The 18,938-nt window shown below is 38.5% G+C and overlaps 1 protein-coding gene across 5 annotated transcripts in view; it reads right to left on the bottom strand.

The window, feature by feature from the left end:
• The window catches only part of pdlim5a (PDZ and LIM domain 5a), a 59,463-nt gene that overhangs the window by 32,837 nt on the left and 7,688 nt on the right, over positions 1–18,938 (bottom strand). For all 5 annotated transcript variants that reach the window (XM_031308683.2, XM_031308686.2, XM_031308689.2 and 2 more), the window contains exon 3: positions 12,772–12,923. In XM_031308683.2, the coding sequence (XP_031164543.1) occupies positions 12,772–12,923 (152 nt within the window). The remainder of the gene's footprint in view (positions 1–12,771; positions 12,924–18,938) is intronic.

The following is an 18,938-nucleotide window of genomic DNA, read 5'->3' as shown; positions in this document are numbered from 1 at the left end:
TGGTTCTTGAGCTGTGATCTTATCTTCGATTTGCACCTAATTTGTCTTGCTGAGAATTTTTTGGGCAGCTTCTGCTTGTTTTTTTATTTTGCATTCTTTCCAAGAACAGTAGGGAATAATATTATCCAACTGAAGTCCAAAAAACACTTTAAAATTCAATAAATCAATTCAATATTCGAAAAATCCACTTGTTCCTGATGTTTGTCAAAAATAATTCAAATTAACCCTTTTTTCATTCTTCTCCCTTCTCTTTTTTCATTCCTTCTCTGTAACTTTAACTAGCACTAAATAGATAATAAATAAAAAATAAATATAGTGCACAAGAGCCAAAATGATACTGTGACTTGGTTTGTGTGTCTATGCATCATCCACATGTGCAATGAGATAGAACATGATTCAGAGAAGGGGGGTAAATCAGGGACTTTAGCAGCTTGGTGACTTATGGACAGGCACAACTGTGCCCAGGGTCATTAATGTAAAACATGGCTTTAACTTTTGTCTTTTTCATTTAAGTCCATCTCTACACCTTTCCATCCTTTTCTGTTGTGTTGTAATCATCTCCTCCTTTTCCTACTTACTCTTTCCTGCGGTTCATGCCTCTTTTTTTCTCTTTCCTGAGAATGAGGTCACTGTTCTTTAAACAAAAGTGATAATGATTATCAACACAAAGCCCTCTAAAATATATTCAGTCGTCATTCCTGAAGGTGGGACACACTCTGAGTCTATTTTTTTCTTTTTCTCTGCCTTATTAGGAAGAAGTGGAAAGAGTGGGCTGGTTTGGTACAGTTTTTTTGTTGTAATTTCCCCTTAAACTGAAGCAGACAGACCAACGTGACCGGGAGAGAATGCCAGGGCACCAAGTAAAAGCAGAGTGATTGGCAGGATTATTGCCACGTGTGGTTCAGCTTTTGAGTGTCAACAGTGTGTACTGTATGTGTGTAGTGTAGCGGTTGTGGTGGTGTCGGGGTATAGTAGTAGAGGTAGTAAGTGTAGGTATGGTGTAGCTATGACTACAAAGTCAAAGAGAGAAAGAAGTATGATGAGTGAACAAAGACTACAGTATATCGCCTGATTTCACAAGATAGTCTAACATTTCTTTGCTGGTGCAATTAAATCCAAAAGCAACTGTGTTTTTTATCTGCTATTTCAAGACCAGTGTGTGCATGTATGTTGAACTGACCTTTAAATAGATCTGGAAACTGAGTCTGCCTGTCTTTATCAGTCCTCACACTGGGCAAGACCATAGGAGACAGGGGTCACCCACGGATCACACATACTCTAGGTCTGTTTAGTGTGTGTGTGTGTGTGTGTGTGTGTGTGTGTGTGTGTGTGTGTGTGTGTGTGTGTGTGTGTGTGTGTGATCCTACCCATTCCTTATCCACATCCTCCCACCACTATCTCCACAGAGTCCTCGACAGGACTTTTAGTATGACATCACATGAGATCCTTAAAGAAGCTTTGACGCTGACCAGACCAAAGGAACACGTGTGAAAACTAGAGTGGTGTTACTGCAAAAATATTAGTCAAATAAATCAACTTTGGGAACACTGGAAGTATGTTTGAACGATTACAGTCGCAGACGGAAGAAAAAACATTCCATTGTTGAATTTCTGCGATTGTTTCAACGATTGTGTTTCCATCAGTTTTTCTCATTCAAGACAAACTAACGCTACACCCCATGTAGCCCATGTTAGAAATAAGGAGTTGTGTTTTTATATATTTTTTGTACTGTTCTTGCTTCTTTATCCTATGCCACAGATCAATATAGCTAGACAAAAAGCCTGAGGGTACGGGTCCACACACTCACACTAGCTGCTTGCTGTCTGTTTATCTGATGAAAAACAAAGATTTGTGCTCAATACAGACTTGACCTGACCCTCACATCTAGGTCAATATCTCTTTCTGTATGGTAGGTTTTAAGATGGCTATTCTGGTTGTCTAATGTGTACATAAAGACACATTTTATAACATTTTCGTATTCCAAATCTGTGAAAAAACTATTGATTTTAGCTGGAGATTTAATAATGACACAGAATGTCCTTTTTTTGAATAAAAATGAACGGACAGAAAATGCCTTAAGATGCAACACAGCCACTGTGTTTCCTGTGGAAGCATAGCAACAAACAAGCACATTCTATGGTAGCTCAATTTCTAACAAAAACACACAGCAGTGGACCAGTACCCTAAGGAGTTCTTAAAAGCAGACCATGAGAGGAAACAGGCACATTAAGTTAAACCCCACCAGGGCAGGAGAAAGGAGGCAATGTCTCCAACAGCCTGAAGGTCAACAGTACTGGATCATAACCCCAACAGAGCACAGAAGCACTTCTATAACTAATGCTCCACAGGAAGAGGAGGAAGGACCAACTGCACCTCAGTCTTGACTAAATAAAGGTTATAAAACAAAAATAATTAGATGAAAATAGATTATGTCTGAGAATGTAAAGTGTAAGTGTAAAAATAGAAATACGAGGCACAGGAACTGAAATATAGCTGCTATACATATTTGACTGATGTCCATTAGTAAACAGAAGGGTGGAGAAGATATATATCGGAGACAAAAAGCTGTAAAATCTTATACAATGTATGGACATTTTTACGACAACGAAAAAAGAAGAGTTACTGCTGAAATGCATCCAGTGGCACACCAAATTTCTTTTATCATTTAAGGTACTAAAACAGATGAGCAGTATCTGTACTTTTAAAGCATGTAATTCTTCTTAGATGTTTTCCAAAGATCCAACATTACATTCATGCAAATATATATCTCTTTCTGTGAAACAGTAATGTTTGGTTTAATGGAAGTGTCTAAGTGTCTAAGTAAGTTAGTCTGAGTGGCTGTCTCTGAGCAGTAAAATAAGTATATGGGAGGACTGGAGTCCTGTGTTGTCTTTTGAAACCTAATTTAAAGTTTTACAGCTTTGTTTCATAGCAGACTGACCAAGAAGTAGAAACTGTACATATAAACAAAGGAGCTCACATGGAGCTGCTAAAAAAGACACACGAGCACAAGGAAAAGGACAGACACAAACAAACACACACGTGTTGCAGTCACACACCCAAATAGCACATATATTGATACTTTCCTTGCAACACAACCTGGCATGTTTAAAGCATTCTTTCGGTCTTTGTTAATGACTCTTGACCTGGTAATCCCATAATGCCAACTGCCATACTGCTGTGAACACTTCACGGCAACTCCCACATGGAAAATTGCCATCATCGTTTAAAGGATTTAAAGTGTAATTCAGTAAAAGTTAAGTGTGGTCAGCCTATTTGTGAAAGACATACCAGACATGTCCACACTGCAACCACACATACAGTATAGAAATCATTAAACTGAGCTTTCTTTCTCACTGCAGCTGATTAACAATCTTGACTAGAACTTTAAAACCGGAGGAGTTGGAGAAACACCAGGCTAATCCCCAGAGCAAATCTGGGTTTATCAAAGCCATGTCAGTGCTGTCAGATTTATTTAACGTACAGCTTGTACTGTGTTTCAGGTTCAACCCAACACAACCAAAGTCCTGGTGTGATTTCATGAGACTCATATGAAGATTGCATTGTTTCCCAAGTGTGGGTCCTGGACAGAGGGAGTTAAGGAATCTCTTCCTTGAAGGCAAACTCAGTACATGCTGGGCCTCCGTAAGGGAAACCAGTGGTACAGGGGGGCCCAAACTGGATGAGGACATCAATATGATTCTAAGGGGCCCCAAATGGGATGAATTAAAGCACAGATACAAGATTAATGAGCCTTTAGTGCTGTGGTTTTGTAAGATCTACAACACTTAACCATGGTCTCAAATTATGTATTTATGCAATTACTACATCATCAATGTGTGTATTCAACAGAACAATAAACTGTAGAATAATGAAGGGTACACCTGAAATGTGCATTTAATGTGAGAGAATGTGAGTTTTATTTTCTGCTATTTTCTACTTTATAGCTTCTAGTTTTCTCTGCAGCAGCACACAGTTATTCTTTTAAGGGAGTAGAAACAGAAACAACGCAGTACATCAAACAGAAGAAAGACAGACTAAAGAGACAGCACTCCAGCTGGGTCTAACACTCAGGGCTCAGACAACCTGCCCATCAAAATGATCCGCAGCTGGACCAGGAAGTGTTTTCCACATTCAACATCTGGCCTTAGGTCTGTTGAGAGGGTTATGGATATTGATGTGCGTCAGTATCACTCAGATGATTCACTCACAGAGGTGCAAGATTTACTGGCTTATTTTGTTTCCCTCAATGTTTTTTCATCTTATTTTTGATTCTCGGTCCAACTTTCTGTTTCTGTTTACCTGGCCCAACGCACACACGCAGGGGCCCGCTGAGTGACGCTGAGAGTCATGAACATAGACGACAGCGATGTCAGTTATATGACAGTGATCATAAAATGATCCTGGCTCTGACATTGAACAAATGCCTGAAGTTATGGAATTCCTTCAGCTTCTTTTTCCCCCACTATAAAATCATAGTATTTTCAACAGATGAGCCTGAAGAGGATAATGGTGGAAAAAAATCAGGGAAGGATGAGTGCACGAGGTACACACTAGAACACTTGCATCAGTATGTACATGTGTGCATCATATATATCCACATTATACATATATTATGTTATTAACATACAGTATGCTCCTTAGGATTACACTCTCTGCCTGAGTTGAACATGGTGTCATCTGGTTATGTAAATCAATCAGGGAAACAACAAATACATAATGAGTCCTTTGGCTGAAATGAAATTTATCCCAGCCAATCTGAAGTGATAACAAAGTAGACTTAAAGTTTAATGTGAGAACTACAAGAGAAGACGGTAAATTGAATCTGGAACATGTATTGTGTTTTAAAACATGGTGATTACAATTAATGATAGAGTCATTCGTAACTATAACTAGACGTTTATTTTATTTGGAACCAAACTGCTGAGTGTACAGTTTATGTTCTGACTGTGTCTTATACGCTGAAAGTAATTTATAGTAATTACTCAGCGCTTATGAAATGTAGCTTTGAATCAGTACAAATGATTCTTCGCACTGTTCCCGTGGCCCGTTTGGGTATCATTTAACAATGCTGGCTGGCCTAAAGATGAGTGCTCTTGGCTTACACTAAGATATATTTGGCAAATAGCAGAGAGGAATAAAAAAAAAAAATCAGAGACAGATGAGCTAAACACAGTGTTCTTGGCCTCAGAATATCTGTGGGCTACATTCACAGACCCCTAATGTTCTTGGGATTTATATTTTCTTTGGTGAAAACAGACTTGCAAGAGACAGGCAGAGACAGGTGTGTGTAGCTGTAGCTGCATTCTCTTGGTATTAGAATATTACTGGCAAATACTAAAAGCCTAGCCAAAGATGACAGCCATCAGTTATAGATGATCTTTAGCAAATACTACAGACCAGTGAGAGATAGAGACAGGTGAACCCAGTTTAGCCGTCTTGGCTTTGGAACATCTTTGGCAAATATCAGAGGCGAGTAAGTGACAATGGCAGCTGCACAGGGTCTATGAGTACAGAGGATTTGCAAAGGGCTGTGAATTTCTGCAGCTACAGTACAAGTCTCACAAGTTCCAACTAATCAAGCCAATACTATACTTGTTATCTACCACATTTTGATTAGTTTTATTAAGTTTTTTTTTAGATTGAAAGTTCTATGAACAGCATTAACCACCCCACGTAGACTAGTGCTTGAGTTTAGATTTAAATTCTCCTTGGCCTCTTGACATTATCTCCAGTGTAAATGGCAGTATTAGAAAAGCCAGGGCCAACAAAGTGAGAATGTGGGGATATATAAAAATACAGACCAGGGGTTATCATGTTAGAGTAGGGGTTCTTAATGTTTTAATATCACACTTTTTTTCTCCACTGTAGTGTAATATTTTTTCTGTTTTACACCTCTATGTGCCCCTTCATAGAAAGTTGCCCTTTTTCGCTCTGAAACACTTGGGCAGGCCAAATGTTTGAAGTGTAGTTGCATTAACCCAGGTATTTTTGTAAAAGCATGGTCTCTCCAGTCTTTTGTAAACAGGGAATCCAATTATGCCTCTTCTTCAAAGCCAAGCTTGTTCAAACACGCTGTTCTTGTTACTCGCGGGTCAGTTTTTAAAAAAAGCATGCCGTCCATTCTGGGTTTCATTTCAAAGTGTAAGCTAAAAACAGGCAATAGATCAGTTGATTAAAGTATATGTGTTGCCTACAAACATGTAACTGACACATACATCAAATGAGTAATTATGTAACATATACTTTGTCATATTTCTGATATGATGAGAGCCTATTAGTCATGCATGTGCCTACAGGAGGACGGATGTGTGTCAGTTTTCGAAAATGATATGAACCTCTGTGCTAGAAGTGGCCAGGCCAATATATCATGTGCCTGTGTTTGTTGGGCACAGGGCTGTGCACAAGCATCAGCATAAACACGCACAACTCCAGGGATCTTGTTGTCTCTATTCAGAGAATGCAATGTAAACAAAATGAAAACGTATACCCCAACCCTTCATAAACTTCCCTCACCCAACCTAAATAACTCCTGCAGCTGCCATGGGATCTGTCTGTGTGTGTGTGTGTGCATGTCTTCGTTTGGCACATTAAATGATATAATACCTTGTGTAAAATATTCAGTTCCTCAGATTCAATTTACATGTGAATAGGGAGAGCTAATGAATGTGTGTGCAAGATACAAAGTGCTGAGGTGACCTAAACTTCCTTGCTGACTGATGTGTGTGTTTGTGCATGTGAAAGGGGGGTCTGTAAATCAGTGTCGCTGCAGCAAAACAACAACACCACAGCGGTGCAATTCAGCGTTACCGCACATGCAGAAGAGATCTAAAACCTGATTGAGTTTATCATGATTTAAAAGGGCCTGTCCTTCTGGCTTTCTGCATGAGCACATACAGCTCCACTATTATGAATTAGACTTAGTCAAACACTGTAATTATCCTGTTTGAGATCCTTTCAACAGTGTGAGATCTATGCTCTGAAAAAAAGAAGTGGGACCAATTAACTGAGCACAACAAAAGCTGCTTCAAAACCTTTCTTCTTTGCGTAATTGCGTACATTTATTTAAATCGTGCATTCATTTGCAGCCTTCTGTGATGTGCCTGCTTATATTTGGGTGAGTGGATCAGGTCAACTGCATTTCAGTTTGTACTATTAAATTCCCTCAAACACATCAAGACCTTGAGATTGTGCCACCACTGGTGAAAAACTCACACGTGCACACCGGCCCATTAAATAGTCAAATGAAAAAAAAGACTTTACTGTTGGGAATAAAGCATTTAATCAGACACTGGCAGCTGAAGTGCATAGCAGTGAAATACAAAGGTGGTTTTGTTGAGGCATGGGATGATTGGTTGAAATGAATAGCTTAATACGTACTGGTATACCTCTAAAGAAAATAATGCCATTGCTGAAACTTTGTGATTGCACTATACGTGGGGAACTGCTTCAGGACAAAGTCATCAGCAGGGAGGAAACTTCTGCGTTTGTAATTCCTCAACTTCTAAATATTAGACCCCACTCTTCTCTTAGCTTTCACATCAAACCCTTAAACTTCAGTTCTAATCCTTTTCTTTCATTTAATCTCCAATGTCAGCTTCTCACTCTTCCTTCTTTGTCCCTTTTCCCTTTCCTGCCTTCTCTCTCTACTTCCTACTTCCTTGTAATCTTTCAGCATCTTTTCATCCACAACCCTTATCAGTTTATTTCCACATAACCTATTTTATTCCTCTGACCTCACCCTGCTCTGTTGACATCTCCCTGACAAACTCCTCCTTGTAATTACATTAATAGACTACTTATTTGTTTTAACAATTGTATTTGTGTGAATTATGGTTGTGGAAGGTACTGCAATACTGTGTGCCTGCTGTGCGAATCAGTGGGAGTTGGTCGGGGTGACTGTGACTGACCGGAGACCGGGGATCTGAGTATGGTTGGGTAACGTTAATAAAAGATGGTAACTGTAGCTTAGGTTAAATGTTAATAAAGTGAGTGTCTAAACATGCCAATGAATGAATGAATAAATCACGCTTTAGTTGGTAGGACCAGATATTGTAGAAAATCGGAAAATGTTTTCAACATTTTGCAACGTTGCAGCTATTTCAATAATGGTTCTTTATTTTGTTAATAAAAAAACATATTTGCTGTTGTAGGTAAGTAGCAAAAAAACATTGTCATCCATGTGCTGTTGCTTGCTAGAAAGAGTTCAACGTACTAAAACCTTAACAACCAGTCTATGTGTGTGTGTGTTATAAACACATGTGCTCCACATGTGGTGATATCTCCCTCATAGTAAAACAGTCTGTCTAGCTAGCAAGATATTAGTTGTTTTTATAGGTCTCATCAAATGAAATTCAGTTTGACGATGAAGATAAAAATGGAAAACTGATTCATTGACAAAAGAAATTCCCAGAAACTCAACTGCATTTTCTCCACAGCTGTGCAGAATGAATCATAGAAAAACTTTATGGATATCTATGAATCTAAACACAGAGAAGTGATGTTTTAACGTTCTCGCCTGTTGCCATCGAGCATGGTGATCCACCGTTTACATAAACTGCAGATGTCAACCAAGTTGATCAGAAACTGGCGGCCTTGGAGAATCCATCGCCATGCTTGTTTATGTGTCTCTCTTTTATCTCTTTGCCATGCAGTCATTTTCATTTTCCTAACTTTACTTCTTTTAGCTTTTTCAATCTTTCCCATTTCTGCTTATTTCAGTATTTAAACACTGTTTAACAGATAGTTGTGAAAGCTCCAAAGGTCATGAACTTTTGAAAGTTAGTGTTTTGAGAGATATTATTAACGTAACAATACAGAGTGCATTCCTAGACAGAAGAAAAACTCAGGCAACGATTGTAATGTCAAGTAAAACAACAAACACTTCAGACCAGTATGTCACCATTTATTCTCTACTGCTATTCCAGTTACACAGGGAATGTATCTAAATTAATCTGAGAAAAACTGCCTTCAATGCAACTTATGGTACATATACTGTAAAAATAAAAATAGACTGATAGGCTTAAACAGTTAACTGGATCATTGTATGTGATATAGATCTTTGAAAGAATACAGAAACTCTCACTCGGTCACGCTGTGATAAAGCAGACTTACAGCCATGTAATTCAATTTACACACTGCATTGCCAGACATTAGCTGCTATATCAGAATGTAGTTCAGCCCTATCTGCTGAGATGTAGCAGTGAAATTCATGCTAATCATGAATAATGTGTCTTTCCAGTAGTAATCCTGAAACAAACTAAGTGAGATGGACCCTATTAAAAAAAAAGTAATCTTTGTAAGTTAACAAAATGTAATAAAACAATAAAAGAAGGATCATTCCTGGATGAAAGACACTGATAAAACACCCTTTGATGATGTAAGAGAGATCTGCTTTTCAAGTACAAAACCTGTGTGATGTAAAAAACCTGCTGTTGTAACACGAAAACCATGATAGGGTGACTGCCAAAACCTACATCAAGAGTTTGTAAAATAAGTCACAGAAAATCAAAGACATGTTTAATCTACTCATCAAAGGGACTATTTTTTGTGTTGGTTTTAGATTTTGCTATAGATCAGCTAAAATGGAAAGATCTGAGCTGGAATACATGTAACAACAAACTTACACTAAAGCAAGCGGCACTGAAATGCAGGTAACAGGTGCCAAAACTACATCAGTGTAATATGTTTTCCACTGAAATAAAGAAAGTCTCACAGACAGCTAAATGAATGTTGGTGTGTGATGATCAAACTGGTAACAATAGTATTTGCATTCATGCATTTATCTAGCTTTACTTTTCAGGGAATAAATCCAAGTTCCAGTCAGTGATAGGATAATTTGGCCCTCTAAATTATTAGAGTTATTTGGCCCTCCAACTGCATTGTCATCCTTGAAAATAATGTTGGCCGGGACAAATTCAGCTTTCTATCAGTTTAAATTCTTCTTGCAGAAACCATTTTATTCTACAGCTTTTCCTTGTCTTGTCCTTGTCTACACATCTGCTGTCCATCTCTTTTCCCCATCACTTGTTTATTTGGAAAAGGAATAACAACCTGTCTCCTTTTAAAATACACACATACAGACGCCACATGCATTGTTAACATTTCTCTGTATCTTCTCACTGTTATAATTCCTGTTGCTATCTGACCCAGTGACAAACCCAATCAAAATTTGCAGGGAGAAAGGAAAAATGAGAAGAGAAGTGAGCGACACCTATAAAAACTAACAGAAACAAGAGACTAGATTGGTTCTTCCATTACGCATGTAAACCCATTAAAGTCCAGATGTTGACCTAGGCATGACACTCTTTGGATATACAGTATGTCTAACTCACAGCGCCAAAGAATGCCAAGCAACAAACAGAAAGAAACATTGAAACTCTGATCTTATTTGTTATTGTAAATTGGGTCTGGAGAAGGCGCAGGGATTTCTGTCAATCTCCTGGACTTTAAAGTATTCCAGTAAAGCAGAAGTTGGAGCCAGCTGTCCCCAAAGTGGTTGCCTGGTCAAACAGCCTAAATAAAATAATACTGCCACTTAATTAAACAAGCCGTTCCATGTGTTTCCAATAGGGCATGAATCAGCCCTTCAAGGGCACAGAGTGATGCAGAACAGATCATCCTTTAACTGGTCCTCAAAACAAGCGCACCCTTACATGAGATTTGTTCGGTTACAGTACACTGGCACTTGGCAGCTCCTTTGGAGCCTAAATTAAGTAATTTAAAACAAAAGTCAATGACGGATACAAATCTTGCCCTGGTCGTCACTGCAGTTGAAAATAATTAACTGTGAAAAGACTAATGAATGTTAAATGGGTTCGGGAAAAATGCTTGAATTTCAGTAAAGAATCCACCTACCAGCACCTCTAAAGTTCAATGAATAATATGTTATATCACATTTGTTTAATCTGTACAAACAATGAAGTGTAAAAACAACGTTTGCGGTTTTACGTGAGATTATATGCATATACTATATATACTATATCTGCAGTGACGTCCTCTAGTGGAGCAGGGTTTTTTTTACCTTTGGACAAAGCTGTTAAAACCTTGGTAGTTTCCCCTGTTTCCAGAAATTATGCTAAACTAAGCTAACCATCTCCTGGCTTTAGCTTCAGAAGAGTGGTTTTAATCCTCTGATCTAATTCTTGCCAAGAAAGTGAATATGCATATTTCCAAAACTGTCAAACTATTCCTTTAAGAGAAGATATATGGCGTGCCAGTAATAATAATAAATAATATGTTTGGCAGGTTTTAGTTATGTGAGGAGTCTTGCAAAGCACCGAGACCATATCAACCTCTTTCACTATATGCCAAATGTTAGATGCAGCACAGAAATGTTGAATCCATTAGTCGGCTCATCCACATGTTTTAATGCAGCTTTAGAGGGACAAACTCTATAAACAGATGCATGTGTGGTAATGTTGCTCCACTATATAAACCATGAGCCAAACTACACTCTAATCTGTTTAAAACTAATTATCGTAAAAAACTCAATCAGTAAGAAGCTTTTTATGATGTTTTATCAATGTGTCTGTGTGTGAAACAGCTTAAAGGTATTTGACTGCCAGACCAATTGGTTCTATATCTTCCACAGCAATACTTGTTGACGTTCTTCAGAGTCAAAACATTGGCCATACATCAGAATATGAACTCCCACTTTGACAAATAAATCATCCATTGATGACTTTTAGCCAAGTTTTATTCTAAGACCTGCTTCACTCATCATAAAAAAAAAAAAAAATGATCATGGGTCTCTCTTTCACAGGAAATCCCACACTGACCTTGAATTACTACAAGACCTGCGGTATTACCGTGTGTGTTCTCTGCTACTCAACCAAAAGCAAACATCTTTGGTCTCTCATCATTTGGACATCATTTGAGGACATGCCCAGTTAGCCTCAGATGAGGGGAGTGGTGACAGAAAGATGAAACGATCAGAGGGAGGACAGAATGGAAAAACCAGACAGATACAGATGAAGAGAAAAACAACACACATAAATAAAAGAAAACTGAGCATTTTATTACTTCAATTATGTCAATTCTAATTCAATGTATAGCAAAATCCATTCATTCTTTATATGTACCGTGTACAACTTTCATGATCTCGAATCCAAAAAGGACAAGTATAGGAGCCTTGAACATCTCACAGTGTTTAAATGAAAACACACGCATGCCTACAGGTGCTGCCAGGGAACTGGACAATTCAAACCACATGAGAACCAATATAAACACACACACACACACACACACACACACACACACACACACACACACACACACACACACACACACACAAACACACACAAACACACACAGCAAAACAACTCCTTGTGATAAATCAGCTCCACTGTACGGATTCCACCAAACACTGAAGAGTAGACCTTGGGGAAGAGGGGGTGCTGTGATTTCAGTTATTTCTCTTTCCTTCAGGGAATGGGAGATCAGGCAGAACTAATGGTGTTGCTGTGTGTTAGAGCTAAGATTAACTCCTACAAAAACAGTGAACATCTGCCTGTATGTGGGATAGCTGGGGTTCAAAGGGGAAGCACAGACTTTAAATTTGATGCAGAGATGGGTTGTGTTTGAAAAGGGAATGTATGGATCCTGTGTTGTCATAGAGATAAATGGCTTCCCACTCATGTTCACACGTTAAATCATTTTAAAGTGAAGTGGTTTAAGTTTGGTTTCATAACCACCCACTCACACACACACACACACACACACACACACACACACACACACACACACACACACACACACACACAGGCTTACTTCTGCAGGGTGAGGTTTAGGTTGCCAGTGCTGCTCTTGATCTTGTTCTGGGCCTCCAGGTGGTTCATGCCCTCTGTGGCGATGCCGTCAATAGACAGAACCATGTCTCCAATACCAATGCCACCTTTAGCCGCCTTCCCACCATCTGTCAGCTGCAGAGACACAAAAACCGCTTATATTATCTACATAACAAACAGCATCACAGTCAGGATTATTAAGCAGGAGGGTGGGAAACATTCACTTTGTATTTATCAGAGGATTTATGGATCAATTCCATTACAGAAGTATTTGGGCAAAGTTAATGAAAGACCTGGTCCTCTACCACATGATGGTACGTCTACTGTACATTCACTGATGCGTGTCTAATAGCAGCAGCCTTCATCTCTGAGTTACCTTTGTTTCTTCTTTATGACATGCTGTCATACTGGGCTTACAGCTCGTTAGAGAAAAGAAAAAAAAGTTCCTGAAACCACAGCATGTGAGAAGAAAAAAGATTACAGCCATAATGCAAACCTTGTGTCCACATTCTACACTACTGTATGTAGCCATTTCTTATTAGTATCTTGTTTAATGAAAATCAAGACTATATATCTATTTTTTATTTTTAGAAAATGTATCCGAAAGCTAAATGGCCAGAAATGTTGAAAATTAAATTTGATCACAAAGAACACAGCAATAACAAATGTAGGCTAGATTATTATTCTAAATATTGCCTTCTGTATGTCAAGACCATGGTAGTTGACATGCAGAAAACTTATTTAGAATTTGGTGTTTGTAATGTGTGCTTCTGTGAGAAAATAAATTAGCTTATCTTGTGTTACACTAAAGATCAACTACAGTGAGTCTAGTCCTAGTAAAAAGCAATTATGTCATTATACTCTGTATAAAATGCAATTAAAAAGGTGACAAATAGCTAATTAGACGAAGCTATAAGGTGTAGACACATACCAGTTTTATTGGCTTTGAGGAAACAGCAATTACAAGCCAGACATCTCTTTTGCATGCATCATTACATATGCATACCATCCACTTGTCTCTGGTTTTTAGTGTCTCCCATGAATTTTGAGGTATGTTTCAAATATCTGCATCTAAACAAATTTGTATTGCTTCACTTCCACTCTGGGGAAAGTAATTTGAACCAGATTCAAGCCACACAAAATAACTCATGTTGAACTGCAGGGCTGGTATTTAAAACCAACCCTGCTCAACCCAGTTCAACATGGCTTCAACATGCACAAATGCTGTACTTTATCAATTTTGTTCTTGACAGTAATGTTAAATATATAATGGTAATCATGCTCAGGGAAAAACTAACATTTTCCACACCAATAACTGCTGTTGTAGTCCATCTTATTGTGAGCAATGCTGAACAGATTTGAAGTGTTGCGAGGCAACTAATAACTTGGGCCTGAGTCCACACCAAAATAAAATCAAATTACATTTAATGTGTAATTATGTGTTCTATATTTAGCCTATGTGTTGAAACTCACCCTGTTTCCTTTTTTGGAAAGTTAAAGTGTGTGCTACTGAAGTATATCTATATAGGTGAGATGAATTATTTGAAATGTGTTAAGTTATGGTGACACAAATATAATGTTCTCATTGATAGAAAAACAAACAGGAGAAACAATTTAATTCTGTGGAACTTTTGTTTGTTTCTGATACTGTATTAGTATCTGCTAATGATTTTTTTTGTATTTCTTTAACCCACAGACACAGTCATCAACAAACAGGACAAAACTGCACATTGTGGCAGCATGTGTCATATAAACCAGAGCCATTCTTATCAGTAGGCTGAGAGAGGACTGTGACAAATTTAGAAAATGTGCGTAGGTTGTTACACACTATATCTCTTGTCTTTTTCGCAAAGAACAAGCCAAAAGAACGCCAAAGAACTGTATCCAGGACCAATGTGAAGGTATCATTACAACACATTTTCTTTCATAACAATTATTAATATCACTTTTTGTAACAATTTGGATTAGTGTTTGTTATATTAAGATAAAATGAGACTTAGATATTATATATATTACCATTCCTTAGAGAACAAAAAGACCTTGCAGATATAATTCTGACCATTCTTAGTCACAGAAGGTCCGAGTGTGTCCAAAGGGGAGTGAGGTCATTAGTTTCTCTTGACACAGTGAAAAAATACCACACAGACCACTTCACTGAACATATACATGCACACAGACCACTTCTGTAGTTGTTCTAGCTAAGAAGTGGCTCTTACTCTTATACCCACCATATATCACTTCAAGTGCAGCTATTGAATTTTAAGCTTCTACAAGAACATTTGTTTCTGCTGAATTAGAAACGACAGTCAAGGATGAGAAAGTGTAATGTGGGTTTAGTCGTCTCTGTGTCTGTTTCCTCAGCCTCTATCTTTGTCCCTCACTCTCTCACACTCACTCACACACATGCACACACACACACACGCACGCACGCACGCACGTGCACACACACACACACACACACACACACACACACACACACACACACACACACACACACACACACACACACACACACACACACATACACAGGACACAAGACAGACAGACACAGGCAGGGCTAATAAAAGAGGCTCTGCACCCGGATTAGTGTTGAGGCTCTGCGGCCCCAACCTTTTATAGTCATATTAGCCCAACACACGCAACATCACTCACCACCACTCACAACCACAGAGGGCAGGAAGAAGAGAGTAATGAGGGATCGACTTGACAGTGATTACAATTGCATGGATGGAAAGGAAGGGAGAAACAGAGGGAAAGGAGAAAAAACTGCTACTGCTGAATCTGTGGGCTCTTTCTTTTCCGTGCATTTTGACTCCTTTCAAGGGGTGTGTGTTCATGCTAACCACTCTGGCACTGTTATGGACCAAATGCTCACCACAAAATGTTCAATTTTATGTTTTCCCCCAATTAGTGCTCTGTTCCTGCCCCCTACACACACAACGCTACCTCTCTGTCTCCACATTCATACAGAAACACTCACCCTAACTCTGCTTCTCTCTGCATCAAAGTAACCTGCATCCTATCAGATAGTTCAACTGATTTTGAACAAGAGGCCATACAACAGACAGAGAATGAGAAAGGATTTAATTTGTGTTAAAAGTATTTAATCTGTATGTTTTCATTCTAAATATGTCTAAAGAATTTTCCATGCTGGCAGGAAACCTGTTTTCAAAGCAAACATTTGTTTTCAATCACTATGATTACAAAGATTTCAGAGCTCAAAGTAGTTTCAATTTTCATATCAAAGAGAGTGCAACAAATCATTGAGAAAATCAAAAACAGAAATTTAAATAATCCATCTATGCAACAAGCCAAGCACTTCAAGTTTCCCAGGGTATTTGATTTATGGCTCAGTTGTTTTGGCCATGACACAAAACAGCAGCTTTAACATTACACACATTTCCACTGGATACGGTAATAGAGTACATGTATGTACGTTCATGCTGTTTTATCAAGCACACTCTCCAACAGCAGCTGAGCTCAGCTCCAAATGTGCAGGGACATCCGTTAAAGGTGCAATATGTAATATATTTACTGTATTAAATCCACAATATGTCAATAGATATTAAGGAAAAATGCTAGAAACTTCCCTTCACCTCAGTCCTGTCAGACTGGGACTTGATGATCTCACAATGTGAATTTACAATGATGGCTAATGTGGCCATCGAAGCTTGCATTGAAATCCTTAAAAATCCAAAATGTATGAGTAGACACAAAAAGCTCGCTGTTAGGCTCTAAGAAAGATTTTCTACAGTAACAATAGATTAAATGCATATGTTTCATTTGAAAGGTGTTCGTAATAAATGTAGTGTTTGTGCCAAATGCATGCTCTTGGGGGAATTGTCTATGTAAAGTATATAGTGTGGTCTAGACCTACTCTATCTGTAAAGTGTTCTGAGATAAATATGTTATGACACTATAAATAAAATTGAATTAAAATGTAATTTAGTAACAGAGAGACCAGCTCTGATAAACCCATAGTACGCTACCTGCCAAGTAGACAGACAAATTAAGCAAAATTTTGCTGGTGATCATAGTGGAGCATCTAGCAATTAAACACCAAGATATATGATTCAGGAATTTGTAGAGACCAATACAGAGCTAACAGGAGTGAACATTGCACTTACATTCATCAGGTGGTCAGAAACCAACAAGTCATCTAAATTAAATGACATATAACTGTGTGATCTGATGCCTCTGTCGGCAGGAAGACGTCATTTGTCTGTGCCTTCTAAAACTGTAAGAAATTACACAATTCCTACAGACAATTGAGGGGTATAGTATCATAAAGTCTGCGTTTTTTAGGTGGAACTCTTCTGCTCTTTAGGTGACCAAAATACAAATCGTTAATCCAGCTTTAACTAAATGTCACAATGTAGGCTTTCTTTATAACATACCTGATATTGTTCATTTTCTACACTACCTTTGTTTAAAAATGGCCATTATAGCCTTATTATATAGTCATGCACAAGTGAAAGGGTCAACATTTGTGTCAACACTTATTCAAAAAAATAAGAAAAACACATGCAGAGTGCAAAGCCTTCACAGATGAACTTTTGAACCATTATGCTTCTGCAGCGTCAGTTTTCAACACATACACTGTCTGATTTAAGTGCTCTGAAAAAGTAAACTGGTTCCAATAGCAATAAAGGTTAGCTGGAGTGCTGAAACATTGTCTGGTTTGAACATACACTGACCAGTTTGAGTGCTTTCAACAATGCCTGCTTTCAGCACAAGGAGTGACGGAGATGACAGGCAGATGGTTCACATCACGCTATGATTGAAACGCTGAAAGCAGGTGACACGAATATCCAGATTGCTCCTTGTAACTCAAACATCCACAAAAGCTGCTTCCATATGCCAGCCTTCAGAAATATTTATTTCACTCAGGCCAGAAATCCAGTAGGTCATCTTTTAGCGTGATCCTAAATGACAGAAATGTTCCTTTATTATTATGTATATTTGAATCCCCTGTGTGAACAGTAAATTCAATTTAGGGAAAATGGCGTAATCTTTTTCTATCACCATCATTTTTTATCAAAAACATTACTGTTTTTTGGCCAGCTCCTCATTTATAACCAGAGTATAGACATTAAAATGAAACGTGTGCAGGAAAATAGCATGACAGTTTCTGTGCTCTGATCTCTTAGCAACAAAGTAAACAGCAAAATAACGCAAAAATGTTGTATGAAGAAGCACAGACGGAGTTTGAAGGGTATGAGACAGAGTGGAAGAAATATTATATAGAGGTGAGGGAGATTTATGAAAGAAGTACAACGACAGACGGAAAAAAAGTTAGAAGAGAGAAAAGGGAAGATTAAGAACGTGCAGGAGACAGAAGCTGGGGCAGACATCACCTCAACCTAGTTGTATGATCCTTCAGGAACACATACTGTGTTAGGCAAAGGTTCACTCACAATTTCCGCTCCTGAAGGAGATAAATCATGCAGGTATGTCAGCTGCATCATGGAAATACCTGAAACAGGATCTGGTGTTTATCCGACAAAATCCACTGTTCTTTTTCAGTTGTTACAAGAGTCTGATGCTGGCAGACTGATTGCTTCATGGTTAAAAGTCAAGCTTTTGAAAATGATGATCAGATGAAAGAATTTTCAGCCCATTACATTCCTAACATATAGAATTGTAGAGTACAGCTCACTGCTTTCTAGTCATATATCTACACTAAAACCTTAAAAGGATCTACACTATGCCATACATGATACAGGAATATAAAGTAGAGAATGGAGAAAAGAATAGACTCTGGAGATCTTTATAGAAGTGGCAGCGCTCCAGCTGGGAGTTAGAATTAATATAATGTTAAACAGCAAGTTTTTAAATGGTCTCAGCCTGATAGTGGATCTCTCTAAATGATTGAACATTCCTGTGACAGTATGCATGGTGTGTTTGCACGTGTACCCATTGCATGCACACCCTTATGCTGGCGCGCACACACACACACACACACACACACACACTCACGCACGCACGCACACACACACACACACACACACACACACACACACACACACACACACACACACACACACACACACACGAAAGCATCGGAAAATAACAGTTTCTTTCCCTACAGCTGTGTGCGCACCGGTGTCTACAGGGGCGTCAGACTGGGGGGGGGAAAGAGGACTGAGT

Source organism: Sander lucioperca, chromosome 2 (assembly GCF_008315115.2).
Source record: "Sander lucioperca isolate FBNREF2018 chromosome 2, SLUC_FBN_1.2, whole genome shotgun sequence".
Classification (NCBI taxonomy): Eukaryota; Metazoa; Chordata; class Actinopteri; order Perciformes; family Percidae; genus Sander; species Sander lucioperca.
This window is presented reverse-complemented; position numbering and strand designations above follow the sequence as displayed.